This window comes from Polistes canadensis, unplaced genomic scaffold, assembly GCF_001313835.1.
Source record: "Polistes canadensis isolate GaletaPanama2010 unplaced genomic scaffold, ASM131383v1 scaffold_5, whole genome shotgun sequence".
NCBI classification, from domain to species: Eukaryota; Metazoa; Arthropoda; class Insecta; order Hymenoptera; family Vespidae; genus Polistes; species Polistes canadensis.
In genome coordinates this window covers 504,544-522,680 of record NW_014569552.1, presented here as the reverse complement: position 1 = coordinate 522,680, position 18,137 = coordinate 504,544, and the positions used below count along the sequence as shown (strand labels likewise).

The 18,137-nt window shown below is 30.0% G+C and overlaps 2 protein-coding genes across 3 annotated transcripts; one reads left to right on the top strand and one right to left on the bottom strand.

Annotated features, from left to right (window-relative positions):
* Positions 1 to 6,631: 6,631 nt before the first annotated feature.
* On the bottom strand, positions 6,632 to 9,060 carry LOC106788418 (CD2 antigen cytoplasmic tail-binding protein 2 homolog). 2 transcript variants are annotated; one of them, XM_014751651.1, is made up of 7 exons: positions 8,759 to 9,060; positions 8,491 to 8,646; positions 8,087 to 8,244; positions 7,833 to 8,013; positions 7,546 to 7,730; positions 7,369 to 7,486; positions 6,632 to 7,272 (listed from the first exon to the last, which is right to left on the bottom strand). In XM_014751651.1, exons 2-7 carry the CDS (start codon positions 8,618 to 8,620, stop codon positions 7,031 to 7,033), a joined length of 1,014 nt encoding a protein of 337 aa, XP_014607137.1. In that variant the 5' UTR covers positions 8,621 to 8,646; positions 8,759 to 9,060; the 3' UTR covers positions 6,632 to 7,030. The 2 variants fall into 2 exon arrangements, with proteins under 2 accessions (XP_014607137.1, XP_014607147.1); XM_014751661.1 differs by lacking the exon at positions 8,759 to 9,060 and having other exon boundaries at positions 8,492 to 8,646.
* Positions 9,061 to 9,182: 122 nt separating this feature from the next.
* LOC106788412 (WD repeat-containing protein 48) lies at positions 9,183 to 17,874 on the top strand. The gene is made up of 12 exons (XM_014751640.1): positions 9,183 to 9,571; positions 10,610 to 10,826; positions 10,914 to 11,126; positions 11,192 to 11,487; positions 11,568 to 11,753; positions 11,847 to 12,164; positions 12,249 to 12,351; positions 12,426 to 12,591; positions 12,671 to 12,862; positions 12,968 to 13,214; positions 13,297 to 13,421; positions 13,496 to 17,874. The coding sequence occupies exons 1-11, from the start codon at positions 9,524 to 9,526 to the stop codon at positions 13,357 to 13,359; spliced, it is 2,049 nt and encodes a 682-aa protein (XP_014607126.1). The 5' UTR covers positions 9,183 to 9,523; the 3' UTR covers positions 13,360 to 13,421; positions 13,496 to 17,874.
* The last annotated feature ends 263 nt before the right edge of the window (positions 17,875 to 18,137 follow it).

The following is an 18,137-nucleotide window of genomic DNA, read 5'->3' as shown; positions in this document are numbered from 1 at the left end:
TCTCACCTACCTGTTTCGTATCTCTTTTGTCGCTCGTCTATGACTACCCCTCCCCTCAATCCACAATCCTGCAACCTCGCAACCCCCAACCCCTAACCTCTCAACCCCCAACTCTTCTAAAAGAAGTTGCATTCGTGACACGCTTACGCGAGTTGAGTTTTCTAACGACGCTCACATCACAGAGAAAGAGAGAGAGAAAGAGAACCTTGCTTTTCTCTAACGAGACGAGAGAAACAAAGAAAGAGAGAGAGAGAGAGAGAGAGAGAGAGAGAGTGAGAAACAGATATAAAAAGAGATAAAAAACAAAGAAAAAGAGTCCAATGACAACAGTTTTTTTTTTTTAGCTCTCGTAGAAAGAAACGATCTATTCGAAGAAAGAAAAATATTTAAACAAAGATAAACTAAATAACGCATCTCACGTTCACAAACGCAAACCCGTGCATTAAACTTTTATAAATAAATTTCCAATCGAGATATTTTTTAAATTATTACTCGCGACTGGTCGAAATGCATAATTCAAAAATAATATTTAAAAATCCAAATTTCATATTGTTTCTCTTTTGACATATTTTGACAGATGTAGTTACATTCGTGTACTCTACTTAATTACCTTAATGCTTAAATTGGAATTCTGAGAAGTCATTTTTCATTCTTACTTTCTTACTTCCTTTCTTTCTTTCTTTCTTTCTATCTGAACTTTTTTTTTCTTTTTATCTATCCTCTTAACGTTCTCCATAAATCTATCTTACTTTTCCGGTAAATGTATAAACGAAACTAACGAGTTTTGTAGTAAGATTTCTTACAAACACATAGATACAAGCATATGTAAATACATACGTACATACATACATAAATACATGAATACATATATAGACATTTACAAACGTATTCTTTATATTCCGAATATAATAATGATATATAGTCGTATATGTATATGCGTATAGAAAAAGGAATGCATTATCCGGATAAGAAGATGCATCCATGATGTATGGGAATATATTATCCGGATAGGATGCATTCGTGATTTACCGAAGAATAGAAAAGAGGGGGAAGAACGGGGTTTAGGGTATCGTAGATGGGGTAGATCGAGGAAGAAAAGAAGCAGAAGTAAAAATAGTTGAAGGAAGTTGAGGGAGGAGGTCTAGAAGTAGAAGAATTGAAACGTTACGTCAAGGAGTACCAAGAAGAAAAAATAATAAAAATCAAGCCAACCCTCTTTTTTCTGATGTACGTAAGTGTGCTCCGACCGAAACATTGGTTCTGGAAATATTTCGAACGATCATCATGCTCTTTCGCTCGGTTAGGCGAGTTTACTTTAAACGAGAAGGAAAGAAAGAAATGAAGGAAGGAAGGAAGGAAATGAAATAAAAGGAAAGAAAAGGGATGAAAAGGGAAGGAAAGGGAAGGGAAGGGAAGGGAAGGAAAGTAAAGTAAAGTAAAGTAAAATAAAGGAAAGAAGAAGGCACAGAATCGGGCCCGGCTCGTTAGTCACGACGGTTAGTCACGCTACGTGCATCTTGCTGAGGAACGAAAGAAGGAGGCAAGATGAAAGAGGATGAAGAGGAGAAAGAGGGGTAGAAGGGTATGAAAGAGGACCGCGTGAGAGGAAAAACGCGCATATAACGTTGGTTGCTTCCTCCTCGTTTTAACATCTTAGTTTTCTTTCGCCTACACGCGCCTATACATATATGATACTCTTATATACATGCATACATAAATACATACATATATTTATAGGGATACTTTTTGACTGTATTAGATATATTACAAGATATTTATGAGAAAGAAAGAATGAGAGAGAGAGAGAGAGGGGGTTGGATAAAAAAATATGTAAGTAGTACAAGTATTTCATCAACGTTCGTTCTTTCTCGAGAGCGTTCATCAATTTTTCGATTTCGTCTCCCTTTTTCCCATCGTTCGGAAAACGTGATAACGAGTAGTAAGAAAGAGATAGGAGAAGATTAGGTACTTTACCTATCTCTCTCTCTCTCTCTCTCTCTCTCTTTCTCTTTCGCTCTCTTTCTTTTCTTTTGTTAGCTATTATGAAGGATATCGTTTCGTTCGATCTCATAAAATAAAGAAGAAAATGGAAGATAGAAGAAATTTGTGAGGGTTGCAGGGCCAAAAAAGTTATTTACGAATATTAAGGAGAGGGAAGGAAAAAAGAAAAGAAAAAGACAGAGATAGAGAGATAGGGAGAGAGAGAGAGAGAGAAAAAAAGAACACTTCCGCAAGGGTGTCGTCGTTGCCACTGTTACTACTGCTACCATTTCTACTACTACTACTGCTGCTGCTGCTGCTACTGCTGTTGCTGCTGCTATTGCTATTGCTACGTGTAAGCGTCGTGCAAAGAAGATGGGGGGCGTCACGACGCCGACGACGAAGGTTATTTTTATATGTATATATAACGAAATATCGAATGTACGTCACGTTTCTTGTATAAGTAAACGTTCCTGTGAATGTCCGTGTCCTGTCTTTATCCCTCTCTCTCTTTTTTTTTTTTATTCATATATATACATATATATATATATATATTTTGTCTCTTTCTTTTTCATATACACACACACATACAGCAATTCTATCTTTTTCTTTTTCTCTCTCTTTTTTTTTGTTCTCCATATACATTTTCTCTCTCTATTTCCATCTCATACGCACTCTCTCTCTCTTATATATACATTTTCTCATTCTTTCATTCTCTCTCTCTCTCTCACTCTCTCTTTTTGTGTGTCTGTTTAACTTTATGAGTGCTGGTTTCATATAAGAATACAGAAATAAAACTATATTATATATTTTCTGCAACGTCAATTCAAACTTTTCATATTTTTCCCGAATAAATCGTCTCACATGTATACTATATAGTAAGTACGTCTAATATGCTAATCGAATAACGTAGCACCGAGAAAACCTTGATTGAAAATCGCGTAACGCAAATAATACTTCGAAAGAATAATTAAGTAGGTAATTATGAAAGTGATCTTGTTAGTCATACGCATTATTATTATTATTATTATTATTATTATTATTATTAATTTTATATAATTACATTTTAAAATTATTTTTCTATAATGACGAGTACAGAGAAAAACTGAAGTATATATGAAGGGTAAACAGAACAAAATTATACAACTTTTTAATTAACAATTTAATTTTTATTAAATCCACATTATTTGTTGATGGCACATATTGGAGTTTTCCATTAAACATCATCTCATTTCCCATATGAGATATTTAAATTTATTACATGTGCAAATAACCATACACAACTTATTAATAAAATTTTACCTGAACCTGTTTACTTTGTTCCTTTACTTTTCACACACACACATCTATTATTATAAATAATTTTTTTCTATTTAATTTTCTAATATTCAAAATAGAATCTAGTAAAATATCTTAAAATATCTGCTAATATCTCGAATAGTTTATAATTAAACTACCACTTTCATAATTACTAGCTTAATTAAATGATATTAAATAAACAGAAGTTTATATAAATTAAATTAAAATTGATTGAAACAACCTGTTGAGATTACCTTTAGAAATGATTTTCAAGACTGCCTTCTCTCGATCTTCGATCTTGATCGGTTTAACCCCTTAACTTACGATTTACGTTCCAAAAGTTTGGACCATATTCTATTAAATAATCATTCTGCTATATCGATCGTAACTTTATTTTTCCCGTTATTTATTTTGCTGAATAATATGTACGAATTAAAAAAGCTAATATCAAACAGATAAAAAAGAATTGTCATTGTACTACGGGCTATGCCCGTAGTTGTAGGTTAAGGGGTAAAATAACTTGAAATAGTTGTTTTAGAAACTCATAAAACCGGCTTGTGAAATGATTCATCGTCGTCGTCCATGTTGCGTATGTGTTCTTCGTTCAACGATCCTTTCGTTTTGTCCTTGTCCGACCGTACACGTCCCAGAGCTTGGAAGGAACTGATTACTACATCGAGTCTCTGTAGATTCGTTTTGTTTATATACATATATATATGTGTAAAACCTAACTCAATGTATTTTCAATGTGTTTGTACATATTTACGTAACGTCCATGTGTCGTCTTTTCTGTGTAAGATTTATCGTCCATTGTGTTCTGTACATATACACATACGTATACAGTTTTTTTCTAAGTAGCAACGCTAGCTAAAACTTCGAATATTCAAATTACAATTAGTTTCTGACGATTTCCTTTTTTATCCAGCAATTCCAATCCTTTGTTTTCTTATATTTGTTTTTAATAATTCTTTTTTTATGTACAAACACATTTCTTTACCAATAGTCCCATGTTTTTTCGTTGCGAGGGGTTTATTTGAAAATATTCGAAATCTACTGCGTGGTTTTAAATGTATGACAGTATGCGTATGCGTGGATAGATTGAAATTTTTGAGCTTCAACAATAAAAAAAAACTTGTATTTTTTCTTTTTAAATAAAACTGATAATGAATTTAATAAAAAAAAAGACATTGTTTCTATGTTAGGCTCAAAACTTTTCAATATATATGTGCATACGTTGTACGTTACATCGAATTATCAATGAATTTATATAACGTAGTAATTTCGAAAATTTTTTCATAATTATTTATTATCGGTCTCTTTCTTTTTTATGATAAAGACTCGTTATATTTGTTTTTTATACTTATCACAAAAATAATCCTTAATTATACTCGTCGCGAATCTACCTTCTAAAAAACTCTTCGAAATTTATGCAGATTTTATATATAACAAAAAATAAAAAAAAGGTACGAATTTAAAATTACAAACTATAAATAATATACAAATATATATATATAAATATATACATAATATGTATGTATATGTTCATACGTATATGTACATGTACACGTGTATAACACGCGTGTGCGTAAAGTTTGGATACTTGTTTTAAATACAACTATAACACGACAAATCCAAATATGCATATGCATGGTATTTTATTTAAGTAATCGTATAGAAATTTCTTACATTGCTAATAAAAAATATTTAAGACATCTAAATAAAAAAAATTACTCTCTCTTTTTCTTTTTCTATTCATAATATTTATGCATTATCGAGTACAAATTACCAGCCGATAGATGAAAGTTTGATTAATAGCTTCGGGTATTTCTGTTTGTTGGGCAGCTAACGCATCTACATAGATATAACTAACGAGTCTCGAGGAATTTTGAGTGAGTTATTTAAAAATAGAATCCAAAGTAATTACCCGGTTAAGGTCTTTTTTCGAATCATTTGTAATGGGTTTGGTTTAATCTTTTTTTTCTTTTTCCACCCATATCGCGCGAGTTATTTTTATATTCGTTCGAAAATTGTGTCAAAGACTCATCAATCAAGTTAAAAGAGTATACAGCATATTTTTATATCTTTTTCATTTTTTTCCCCTTTTTTTTTTTTTTTTTTTGTATAAATATACAGCGTCGAACAAACATACTGGCGGAAATTAAATTTTTCTCTAATATCCTCTACGCGAATCTGTAAATGATTTTTTAATTTGATTTCTTCTTTTATTGGAGCACAATGAAACACAAATTTTTTTTAAATAAAAAATAAATTCATTGAAAGCTTTTCTATTTTTTATTTTTATTTTATTTTCATTGTATACGTGTTTAATCCTTGTTAGCTCAAATTGCATTTAAATTTTAGATTCGAAAATATATATTTAATAAAAAATCGTAAAGAGAATGTTGTAAAAAATAATTTATTCTGTTTCCATGTGTTTTTTTTTCAACGCTATATATTTTTTTTTATTATCGTTGACGTTGTATCTCATCATTCCGTTGTTTCTTGTATTAACTCTGTTAATGTCTCGTAAAGATTCTTCTTTGCATTATTTCGTGATATCGTCCATTTTGTATTTCTATGATCCTCTTTAAATGTGCCATTAAAAAAATACGTACGATTAAGCTACAAATGTGCAGCTCCTGGTACAAATAGATATTTTAGTTTCGTGTCTCTTATTTAAAGAGCTACAACTACGACACTCCGCTGAGACTATAAGTTTCTTTCGTTCCATTTCTGTCGTCATGTGCGCAGGAAGTCTCGCCAGCATGTGATTAGTTCACTTTTTTTTCTCACTCTTTCTCTGCCGTAAGTGCCACATGGGGATGCTCTTTATCATAAAGGGCATTAGTAATACAGGTAAGAAAATAAATAGAATCGCATACATGTGCCAGTATTCACATATGTTATACCTATACATATGCAGAGATACATTTGTATGTATTAACATCTATTTTCTTAGCAACTTTGTGATCACTAAATAATATACAGGATGTCCTTCATCTGGTGTTATAAACGAGAAGGAGGTGATTTTACATGAATAATTAATAGTAAATAGAAAATGTTGAATAAAATTTGTTTATATAAGGTCTTGTTTTTGAGAAAAATAAATTTGAAAATTTATGTGTGTGTACAAATAGTGGAATCCATCGAACTCAAACTGAATTAAATGAAAGTATATTTAATAAATTTGTATATTTATTTTTCTCAAAAACAAATTTTTATATGAACAAATTGTATTCTAAATTTTCGACTTTGTTTTTCATGTAGAATCATTCTCTTCTCACTTGTACCACCAATTATAGGATACTCTGTGTAATATATGATATTAAATAAGAGAATAACATGACATTGATTTAAATTGTTTTCATTATCACCAATAACGACCTGTCATCGATAGAAAATGAAAGTGATTATAATCTAAAATTAATCAATTTTAATTTTTAAGAATAATTATGAGAATATATAATATACACATATTTGATACGGAATGAACAGATAATTACAAATTATAAATAGACGAGTAGAATTTGATTATATTACAGTAGACGTCTAATTTTAATGTACTTCCGCAAGTTTCAGTAAATGTTGTTGAGTAAGTATGTATTAAATATATATCTAATCTAAAATATTTATGGATAAATTTGGAGATGTATACACAAAGATAAAATTTTGTTTGATATCAATTATAAAAAGTAAAATATAATAAGGTTCTTATAATTATATATATATTAGTAATTGTACGTTTCGTGTGTCACAGATATAATTCAAAGTCCACTCTGGCAGCGCTATTAAACTGATTTTGTTGGCCACTTCTTCTTACCCATGCACCTTTCTTAAAATAACCTTTCTTGGACCATTCATGCATTTGTTCAGATGTATACGGACCATGCACTTCGGCATCTTCTGCTTGCGACCACTTTAATTCCCATGTTACTTGTTCCATGTCATCATTACTTTTTTTATTTTCTATTTCTTCTGATTTTTTATCTGTTTCTAAAATATTTTATATATTTTATATATTTTAAAAATACATGTTATAATAATATTCTTAAATAAATATGTCATTTATTATATAAATATTAATCTTACCATTGTCTGTATTATGTTCACCTAACTTTGCTTTTTCTTTTACGTCAAAGTCATCCGCATACATGTCCAAATCTGCCTCCTTCTTAGATGGATGACAATGTTTCTCACGATCTTCAACCTATGACGATAGAATATGCTTGAAAAAATTATTACAGAATTAAATACAAAATATTTTACCTTTTTATTAATAAACTCATAGCTTTCTTGATATATGTCCATGTTACCAGTACGTGTTAACAGCTCATTAGCTAACTCTGTCAATTTAGTTATTTGCACAGAATTTTGATCATCCATTTCTAAACTCTTTCCTTCCTTTTTCCTCTTCCACCTTTCAGCATTCGTTAATCTCTTTTTACCTTTGCCTATAGATTTGAAATAAATATAAATTTATATAAACATTTAAAATTTTATTTTATCTAATATAAAAAAATAAAAAATAGATTTTATGAAATAATAAAATTTACCAAGTCTACATAAAGCTTTCGATACAGTTTCTCCAGGCTTTAGATATTCGAGTATTTGTTTATACAGATGAACCGGATCAAACATAATGTCTGTTTCATCATCGTCACTTTCGCTATCAGCTAGTCCATGAAATTTCTTTGTTGATTTTTGTGTAACATTTGACCCAGATCTAGGTTTTACCTATTAACATTATAAGGCTTTATAAAACAAACAAACAAAAATTAAATATTACTTTTTTCATAATAAAACAGACCTGAACCCAATCTATATTGTCTAACCAATTATCTCTTATTTGTTTCCTTTTTTTCCATAAGTAATGACCTTCTTTATCAAAATAACCTTCCTCTAATTCGTCTTTCATATTAAATGCAGTAAACCCAACTTCTGGAGCAGTAGGTCCCTCTTCGACACCTGTAACAATATTTATAATCGTTAACTTCTTTGACTTATCAAAAAATCTTCCAACACATTAAACACCACATCAATTCCAGTACATCAGTCTTAGACCTTCTGACCAGGATACATCGGTCACCAATATCTAACATTCTTGTTTTTCTATGACTGATAGATTATTATAGCTTAAATAGAAAACTCAGCAAAAGAAACTTAATGTTCAACATGTTAAATACAGATTTACATTTAAAGAAAACAACTCAACTTCAATATCATTTTCATCCATTACATTATCAGTAGTCTCTGTTTCCTGGTCCTCTTCATCCGAAGAATTTTGTAATGCTTTTTGTTCGCTCATGGTGGGTTCTACTTCTTCGAATGGACGTTTCAACATTTTTATACAGTTTACATTTATATTATCTGTAGAAAAAAGAAATAATCCAGATAATAGATATAAAAAATATCATAAGACATCAGATATTTAAATAAACGAAGTTCACTTTATTTTTAAACACATTATTCATTTACTTACACAACTTATCAATTAAAATTCCTTCGTATCTAATTAATATTCGTAACTTTTAAAGTAATAATTTCTACAGATGACTTTTATTAATAGTGATAGCTAATGTAGATATAATACATAACGTAAAATATCACATAGGTTATAGTTATTCCGTACAAAGAAGTATAATAAAGTTGGTAACGAAATAAAAATCTTGATAAAAACGATTGTTCTTTAAAATCAATGTTGCCAAGATAATAAAAAGAAAATGAATAGAAAATATTCAAAGATCGAGGTTATCGATGTCGTCTGAGCCGTCACCTGGTCGATTATACCGACGAATAATCGAGTTTGTTATCGACGTCGATTTAAGCGCCATCTGATCGAGTAGAAAGACAATTAACATCGTAGTCGATCTTTTGAACGTAGATATTCGAAATGTTAGGGACCCTAGAGGTCACCATTGAAATAAAAAGTGGGAGTAAATACGTACTACAATATATATCTACTATCGTGGATTACTACTCGACTGGTGGCAATCTAGGAATAACGACATACACGGCGTAATGCTCGATGAATTGTTTTCGCGTCCTCGTACGAGCACGATTTTCGAGACAATCGTGCGAGGTTACAGTTACGCTCGACGATGATTCAACTAGCCGGTTTGTTGTATTGTTCGCGACGCGCCATCCCGCTTGAAATTCAGTAATTATTTTACGAATGTTTTCATCCTTTGCAACATAAATTAAATACACACGGGGATAAGCGAAATAACATCGGCGGCATATAATAATGGCAGCCCATAAGACAGGAGGACAGAGTACACGTAAGAAGATACAGGTACGTTTTCTTTTATCACCTATCTCTCTTCCTCTTCATCATATTCATTTCATCTTTCTAATCCATAGATTTATTTTTATTTTTTTCATTCTTGCTCAGTTTCTTATTTGTTTTTTATTTATCTTTTGAACATCTGGCTTTTGACAATACTATATCAGGTGCGATTGGAATTTTAGTAAGGAATATAAATTATTTTTTTTCTTTACTTTATTTTAGTTTCTAACGAGACATTGATTTTAAAGTATCATACGTCCTTTCTTAATGTATATGTATATATATATATATGTGTGTATATGTATATGTATATACATATTTATATAGACACGTACACATGTATATGTCATCGTCATGTCATCATATTATATATATATATATATATATATATGTAACAACGGTGTGTGTACATAGCAGATATTACACACGGTAGCATGTAAAGGTCAGCTACCTATCAAGTTGTCTTTTCTTTTATTTATTTATTTTCTTTTCCAATTCTTTTTTAATTCCATTACTTGGAAGTTCTTAAAGAATCATATGATTGATCGTTTTTGAAAACTTCTTTCTCATCTATATATGAATTCAATTCGAATAATTAATTCTGTAATAATCTTACATTCGTTTAAATATTTATATTGAAGTAAGACAAGGTTGTTTACAGTAGCTTGTTAGGTACTTTAGTTCAACTATCGAATTATAATTCATCGATCGCCATATTGCTTGTTTGGATGAAATTTACACGCACGTATTTTAAACGACCGAAATACGGACGTGTATTTAAATTATTGTAATTTTACATTTTTATATATTAATTAATTATTTAATTTATTATTAAGATGCAATTGTGTGTGTGTGTGTGTCGAATAAAATTAATTAATATTTTAATTTAATAGCCTGTCTTTTTTCTTAATATTGTCAAGTAAATTTTAATTTTATTGAACACATGTATATCAAGTAATCATAAATATCAACAGACAATGTAAATTAAGAATTAAAGGATAAATTAAACAGAGATGATTTATTTTTAATAAATATTCAATAAAGGTATCCATGGTCATAAGAGACGAAGTAGAGAGAAGACACAGAGCTGGAGTTAATTCCTTACAATATGATCCAATTTTACATAGACTTTATTCTGCGGGCAGAGATAGTATTATAAGAATATGGAATTGCAAGAATATGAACGAACCTTATATACAGTCAATGGAACATCATACAGATTGGGTCAACGATATTGTCTTATGTTGTAGCGGAAAGACTAGTATGTATTTTCTTTCTTTTTGATAAAATCCTATACGGTTAATAAAAATTTATCTTATCGATTGAAAATGTAAATAATATTTTTTAGTTATATCTGCTAGCTCTGATACCACGGTCAAGATTTGGAACGCGCATAAAGGATTTTGCATGTCAACATTAAGAACTCATAGGGACTATGTAAAAGCATTGGCATATGCTAAAGACAGAGAACTAGTAGCTAGTGCAGGCTTAGACAAAACAATCTACCTCTGGGATGTAAATACCCTCACAGCTCTCACTGCGAGTAATAATACAGTGACGAGTAAGTGTGTTTTGCAAATTATAAATCTTAGGACAGAGCTTGCTTAAAATATAGTGATGTTGTAGCATCAACTTTGTATGGCAGCAAGGATTCGATATATAGCCTTGCTATGAATGTTACCGGAACAGCTATAGTTAGTGGAAGTACGGAAAAAGTTCTTAAAGTATGGGATCCAAGATGTTGTACAAAATTAATGAAACTGCGTGGCCATACGGACAATATTAAAGCTTTAGTGCTAAATAGAGATGGTACCAAATGCTTATCTGCAAGTTCAGATGGTACGATTAAATTATGGTCACTCGGTGAACAAAGATGTCTGCAAACTTACAGAGTACATAACGAAGGTGTTTGGGCGTTATTGGTACTTTCTATGTTATCTCTTTTAATCAGGTATTTATGAAATAAATACTTTTATAACTACTATAATTTATTTTCTCGTAGGCTACAGATACTTTTAGTCATGTAATATCAGGTGGTAGAGATAAGAGAGTTGTAATGACTGAGTTAAGCCATCCAGAGAAATCTTTTGTTATATGTGAAGAAAAAGAACCTATTCTCAAAATGGCTATGACCCCTGATCAATCTAGTATTTGGGTTGCAACTAGTGAATCTACAATTAATAATTGGGTAATCAATTCATTTGATTTACATCATTTGTAAGATAGCATTAATTTAGTAGATAAAAATTCATTAACGTACGTAATTATTTCATTTTGTTAGTCTATAAGCCAAAGAGATTGGCAAGATATTGGAGATTATTGTGACTCTGCCGGAGGAATGGCAGGAAATGTTGGTGTACCATTAAATACAGAACCGAGCCAGAGGATATCAGGAGCCCCTGCAATACGACACTGCCATATCCTAAATGATAGGAGATATGTTCTAACAAAAGATACAGATGAAAACGTAGCGTTATATGATGTGTTAAAAGCATGTAAAGTGGAAGATTTAGGTCGTGTAGATTTTGAACAGGAAATTAAAAAGAGAAATAAGATGGTTTATGTTCCAAATTGGTTTAATGTCGATCTCAAGACTGGGGTTTGTACTTTTACTCGTTACAACGATTTAGTTCTTGAAAGATGATATTAAACAGTTGTTGAAAATTATTATTTTCTTTCTTAGATGTTGAGCATCCATTTAGGACAAGATGAAAATGATTGTTTTTCTGCATGGGTTTCTGCTAAAGAAGCCGGTCTTACAGATAATAAGAGTCAAGATCAAAAAGGTATCTTATCTTATTTCGAGAGTTATAATACTTTATCTTGTGAAAGAAAAGGATATCATTAAAATTCTTTATAGTAAATTACGGAAGCCTACTTTTACAAGCACTTCTTGAACACTGGTGGCGACCAATGAACGCTGACGATGATAATAAGGGAAATGGTAATGATGGAAATGGATCAACACATGATAGTGGTAGAAATTTGTATTTCTCTGTACCTGGTCATACACCTGTTATTTTCAGGTACGTAAGATTTTTAAACGCATTTCGTTCTCCCTTAACATATCGATACAACTAATTAAAAATAAATTGTACATTTTAGCGAAGTTGGCGGTAGAACAATGTGTAGGTTACTAGTACGAGATGCCGCAGGTGAAACAGAAAGAGTATTATTAAATGACACGGTACCGTTATGGGTATCCAATATCGTAGCAAATAAAAATCTTCCACAATTCATCAAAATACCATTTTATTTAACTCCGCACGCAAGTTCCGGAGTGAAAAGTCTGAAAAAGTAACGTAAATTTTATTTACTTGAAATTGCACGTTACACACATATATACATATGATTTATCACTAATTCATTCATATTATTCTTCTTTTTTCTTCTCTTCTAAAGGGATCGTTTAATTGCAAATGATTTTATACAAATTCGAAAAGTGGCAGAACATATTTTTGATAAAGCACTTTGTGCAGGCAGTGATTCTGGTTTAGTAACTGGCGGCGGTAATTCCGTATCTGGTGGTTCTCCAGCAGGAGATAGAGCTAATACTGATTCTAATGCTGATTCATCTTCATTAGCTGAAGAAAAAGTCGAAATTTTATGTAATGATCAAGTTCTAGATCCGTCTATGGACTTGAGGACCGTAAGTTCAACAATTAAAATATCGAGTAACGTATACGAATCCTTAAAAGTTTAATTTTAAATTTGTCTCGATATTATTGTAGGTAAGGCACTTTATTTGGAAAAGTTCAGCAGATTTAACACTTCATTATCGTCCTGTCAAATAGTTAATGCTGAATACATCAAATTATGGATCCCTGAAGTGTGCCTGGTTTTGTACTGTTGTTAAGTGCGTAACTCTGATCATTTTTACTAAACGAAAGTTCTATTTTTATTGATATAAAATAATATATATTTTTACAGAATAATGGAAAATACATGGGCTACTTGTAGAGTGCAAAATCACATACCAACTTCACTTTATGAAATATTTAGCCTGTTTTCAATGGATGCTTCGTAAAGCGATGAAAACAGAGGTACCTATGGAGTACATAAGATTGAACAAGTTTATAAGGCAATAACACACGTCGAAGTATTAACAGAAATTATTAATTTTGTTTTTTTTTCCTATTTTTTCTTTTTTTTAAATATATAAAAATAATGGTCTATATCCTGTGGCTGAACTTATCCTTATGAACCAGGAGATGTAAAATTTATTTTGCGAATCATGTGCTTTCTGGAATTAGTATGCTTTTTGTACCTGGATATATTTAGAGTATTAAAAAAAAAACTTATCAGAGTCAGCCAGTTAGTGTCTTCCCATTTGAAGTGTATCACTATACAGGGTGAGTCTCTTAACATGACGACTTACTCATAAGTTATTCGTTTTACGGAAAAATGTTTTAAACAAAGGTTGTATAGTATCTAGGGGGACATACAATGCTCTAATTTATTTTTGATTATCTTACTTTGTTATTGAGATATTAGGGTCACCTTCAGTTTTTTAAATAGGATATCTAATATTTCTTTTCAAGTTCGGATAAATAATCAAATTTTGCGTAAAAAAGTATATAAAGTGAGACTTAATGTAAATAATTACTGAGATACTTTTAAATTAATAATCTTCTATTAGGAAAAATGCATTTAGTCAACGTGATTCTTAACACGACTTTGGTTACGACGGCAAGTCATATTTATAAACATGTTCCCCATTAAATGTTAGAAATCATCAATATGAAATATTGAAAAACCCATACTACATTTACGAAGTTGACCATCAACACTGATGAAATGTGAATGTTTGGTGCGACATAATTGGTCACCAGATCATTGGACCGTATTTCATGGAAAGACCACTAACAGATCAAACATACTCTATATTCTTGTCTGAAATACTGATAGGCCTATTAAAAGATGTACCATGTTTAATACATCAAATAATATAGTATCATGTTGATACCACATAGTACAACTATCTAGTACATTATGCTCTGCAATCACGGTAAGTATTAGTAGAATATTTTCTAATCATTGGATCGGACGTGCAAATAACATTGGTTGGCCAAGCTCGCTCACAAAATTAACGTCGCTCGATTATTCGATTATTATTTACTTTGAGGAACATTAAAGAATGAAGTTTATCGCGAATCACCAACGACAGCCGAAAATATGCGAGAACGTATTATTAGTGCATGATTATAATAATTACAGAAATATTAGAAAAAGTTCTTCACTCATTGATAATTCGATTACGTTAATGCATCGATTGTAATAGACAGTATTTCGAATACCACTTGAAATAAAACTTATTTTATAAATATCTCAGTAATTATTCATTTTATGTCCCACTTTGTATAATACTTTTTTACGCAAAATTTGATTATTTATTCAAATTTAACAAAACAATATTAGACATTCTATTTAAAAAACTGAAGGTGATCTTAATATCTCAATAAAAAAGTAAGATAATAGAAAACAGATTAGAGCATTATATGTCTCCCTAGATACTATGTAATTTTTATTTGTAACATTTTTTGTACCACGAATAACGAGTTATTTGAAGTAATCATGTTACGAGACTCATCCTGTATAAAAACAAATAGCAAAAGCACAATGGAGATCGAGTGCATGGCCCAGGAAATCACTGCTTACTATTGTTTCCTGGTAATGATTTTAATATTTAAAAAAGAATAACTTTAGTAACACACTTTTTAGCATATAAATTTAATATATAATCATTAATAAATATAAGAGAACAGTAATATTTTATTTGAAAAACCTTTAGTAAAATTTTTAGGTATTTATTAAAGGTATATACAGTGGGTACAAAAAAGTATTTGTACAGCTAGTTTTTGTGGTAATACGTAAACAAATGGTACATCGACAAGAATTATTTTCATTAATAGTTAATCATTTACAAATGTTAATTAAAAATGATTTACGAGTGCTTTTGAAAAAATGAACGAAAATATCAAAAAAAGTGACCCAGAAACTGGTCGAATCCATGCTAAAAAGGTTACAAGTAATTTTTTATGCTAAAAGAATACATATAAAATATATATGTAGAACTTACATATAAAATATTAATGTAGAACTTACAAAAATTATAAATTATTTATTATTTATTATAATTGCAAGTATATATGAATATTTTGTTACCCGCTGTATGTATATAAATATACACCTAATTTTGTTTTTACACGATAGATACGTTCCCGAAGAATACGTGTAAAAAGAATTCGTATAAAAAAATATATTGCATCTATGGAAAAATAGAAGATTGATTCCAGTTCTAAGAAATCAGCAAAAATAATACAATAAACCATGAGTTTTCATGTTAAGATCTTAAACATTTTATTTCATAAAGATTGCACATGTATCATACAAAGTAAATTATCATTTGAAAAGAAAAAAAACATGTCACTAATTCATGAACACAAAAATTAGACAAGATAATATGAGTTACGCATAAAAAGATTTTATTCATTGTCAAATTCCAATCCGCGTTTTTTCGCAAACTGCTGAATATATACGCCATGTTTAAAGGCTCAATAAATATTCTCATGGACTACTACAAGTGTACAAAATTTGAAAATAATCTGAGATGTGCTTCACTGACCGACTCCTTCTAACATGAGACATTTTGATTACATTTGGCCCGGCCGACTTACGTCTCTGAGGCGATATTGTAGGCTAAGGGGTTAATAAAACAAAGGTTTTAAAACTATAACTTATCATTTATTGACTTTTACGCAAAATTAATTCCTCGTTTCCAATGTCGTAGTTATAAAAATAAAGGTAAAGCAAAATTTACTTCTTAGAATTTGGGTCGATCGTGTTAAATCAAAAGAAGTTCGTGTAAAAACAGGAGAATTGGGTGTATAAAGAAAAACATTAAAACGAAAACAAAACCAAAAAAAAACTACAAATAACAAGAGCATGACAATTGTACTCCACACCTGCCTTCATATCTTACAGAATGAATTAACATAGAAAGAGAAAAGGAAATGTCAATTTACCTTTAATCAAATTATATTTGAACAGCCAAATTATACCAGTTCAATATTTCCTATCTGTAATATAGGAAATGAACTAACTTATCTGTCTTCAAGATTGCAAGATCAAATTCTGTTTTATGTATGGGACTTCCAGTTTTAATTAAACTCCTAATTGTAATAATAATAATAATAATAATAATAATAATAATAGTAATAATAATAATAATAATTTGGTTCACCTAAAATGTATACCTAATCTTAACTATATGACATACATGTTTGTTGATTAAGGGACATAAGTGTTGCAACAGAATTTGATCTTGTGGGGACTTTACTGTAATCATTAATAAACAAAAACAACAACAAAAATATATATATATATATATTAAGATACTATAATAATTATAAAAGTAACTTCTCTTCACGAAAAAAAAAATTGTGCACGCATAAGAAAGAGTAATGTGCTATTATAATCAAATCGATTTGTTACCATACGAATAAAAGCCAAGTGTATGTACATACAATTTGGCAACACAGAATTTTTACTATGATAGAGTATTCATTTTGGTTGCGCTGCTATTGAAATGATCAATCACATTTGGATAATAAAAATAAATCAACAAATTAAATAGCGGAATAATTTTTTTCGTGTAGAGTCGAGAAAGAATATTAGAGAAATAACTATCGAAAAAGAAGTATATTATGTACATTCCTAGTTATATTTAACTTGTTTTTATCTTTATATGTCAGCAATGTGTATACAAGTGCATTTCTTGTATAGACCTATATCTTCAATTTTATTGACACGTTATTCTTTCTAATTAAAAAATTGTTCATATTATTCACATTATTATTACATCATACGCAGGCAAATTCAGATGTACCTAAAGAAAAAAATAGCAGATAAGTAGTAGAAGGATAATATTATATTTCCAGTGATGAACTAACTTTTACATTGCTTCTCTTTGAAACAACATATCTTTGGTGGATTTGCAATATGTATGTTATATATTTATTTAGATCATGTATCAATTTTGCATTTATTAGTATACAGGATGTCCTATATCTGGTGATACGAGTGAATAGAGGGTGATTCTATATTTTCTATTTAGTTTTTATTGTAGAATCATCCCCTCTTCGCTTGTACCACTAGTTACAAGACATTCTATATACATTCATTATTTCTGAATGTATTACTTGGAAGCTTGATTTTAGGATGTATTAATGTACATGACATTATTAGTAAGATTATTTAATTCATTCATTCATTTTGCATATAAGAGGTCAAATAAAAATTAATAATTTACCATAGTTCGCCAAACTTTAATTAAATAAAGGGTTTAAAAAGAATAAAGATATGCATGCGAACCATTAGCATACAAATTTCCCATGATCATATATATATTAAATTAATATAAGTACAAGTACATTTTTGTGTAGAGTAATTGGCATTATCAGTACGCTTGCTTCTTCAAAATTTGATTTTATCTAAGATCTTACTCTTTCTCTTTCTCTCTCTTACTCAGGGTGCCACTATATTCAGTATACATATCTTAATGCCTAAGCTC

Bases quoted from the DNA above. Each gene is read 5' to 3' on its own strand.
- LOC106788412 (XM_014751640.1), top strand. From the start codon at position 9,524: ATGGCAGCCCATAAGACAGGAGGACAGAGTACACGTAAGAAGATACAG. The intron at 11,127-11,191 runs GTAAGTGTGTTT...GTGATGTTGTAG, and splicing joins GAGTAATAATACAGTGACGA to CATCAACTTTGTATGGCAGC. The intron at 11,488-11,567 runs GTACTTTCTATG...ATTTTCTCGTAG, and splicing joins AAGGTGTTTGGGCGTTATTG to GCTACAGATACTTTTAGTCA.
- LOC106788418 (XM_014751651.1), bottom strand. From the start codon at position 8,620: ATGTTGAAACGTCCATTCGAAGAAGTAGAACCCACCATGAGCGAACAA. The intron at 8,245-8,490 runs TTGAGTTGTTTT...ATATTGTTACAG, and splicing joins GGATGAAAATGATATTGAAG to GTGTCGAAGAGGGACCTACT. The intron at 7,487-7,545 runs GTAAAATATTTT...CTATCGTCATAG, and splicing joins ATGAGTTTATTAATAAAAAG to GTTGAAGATCGTGAGAAACA.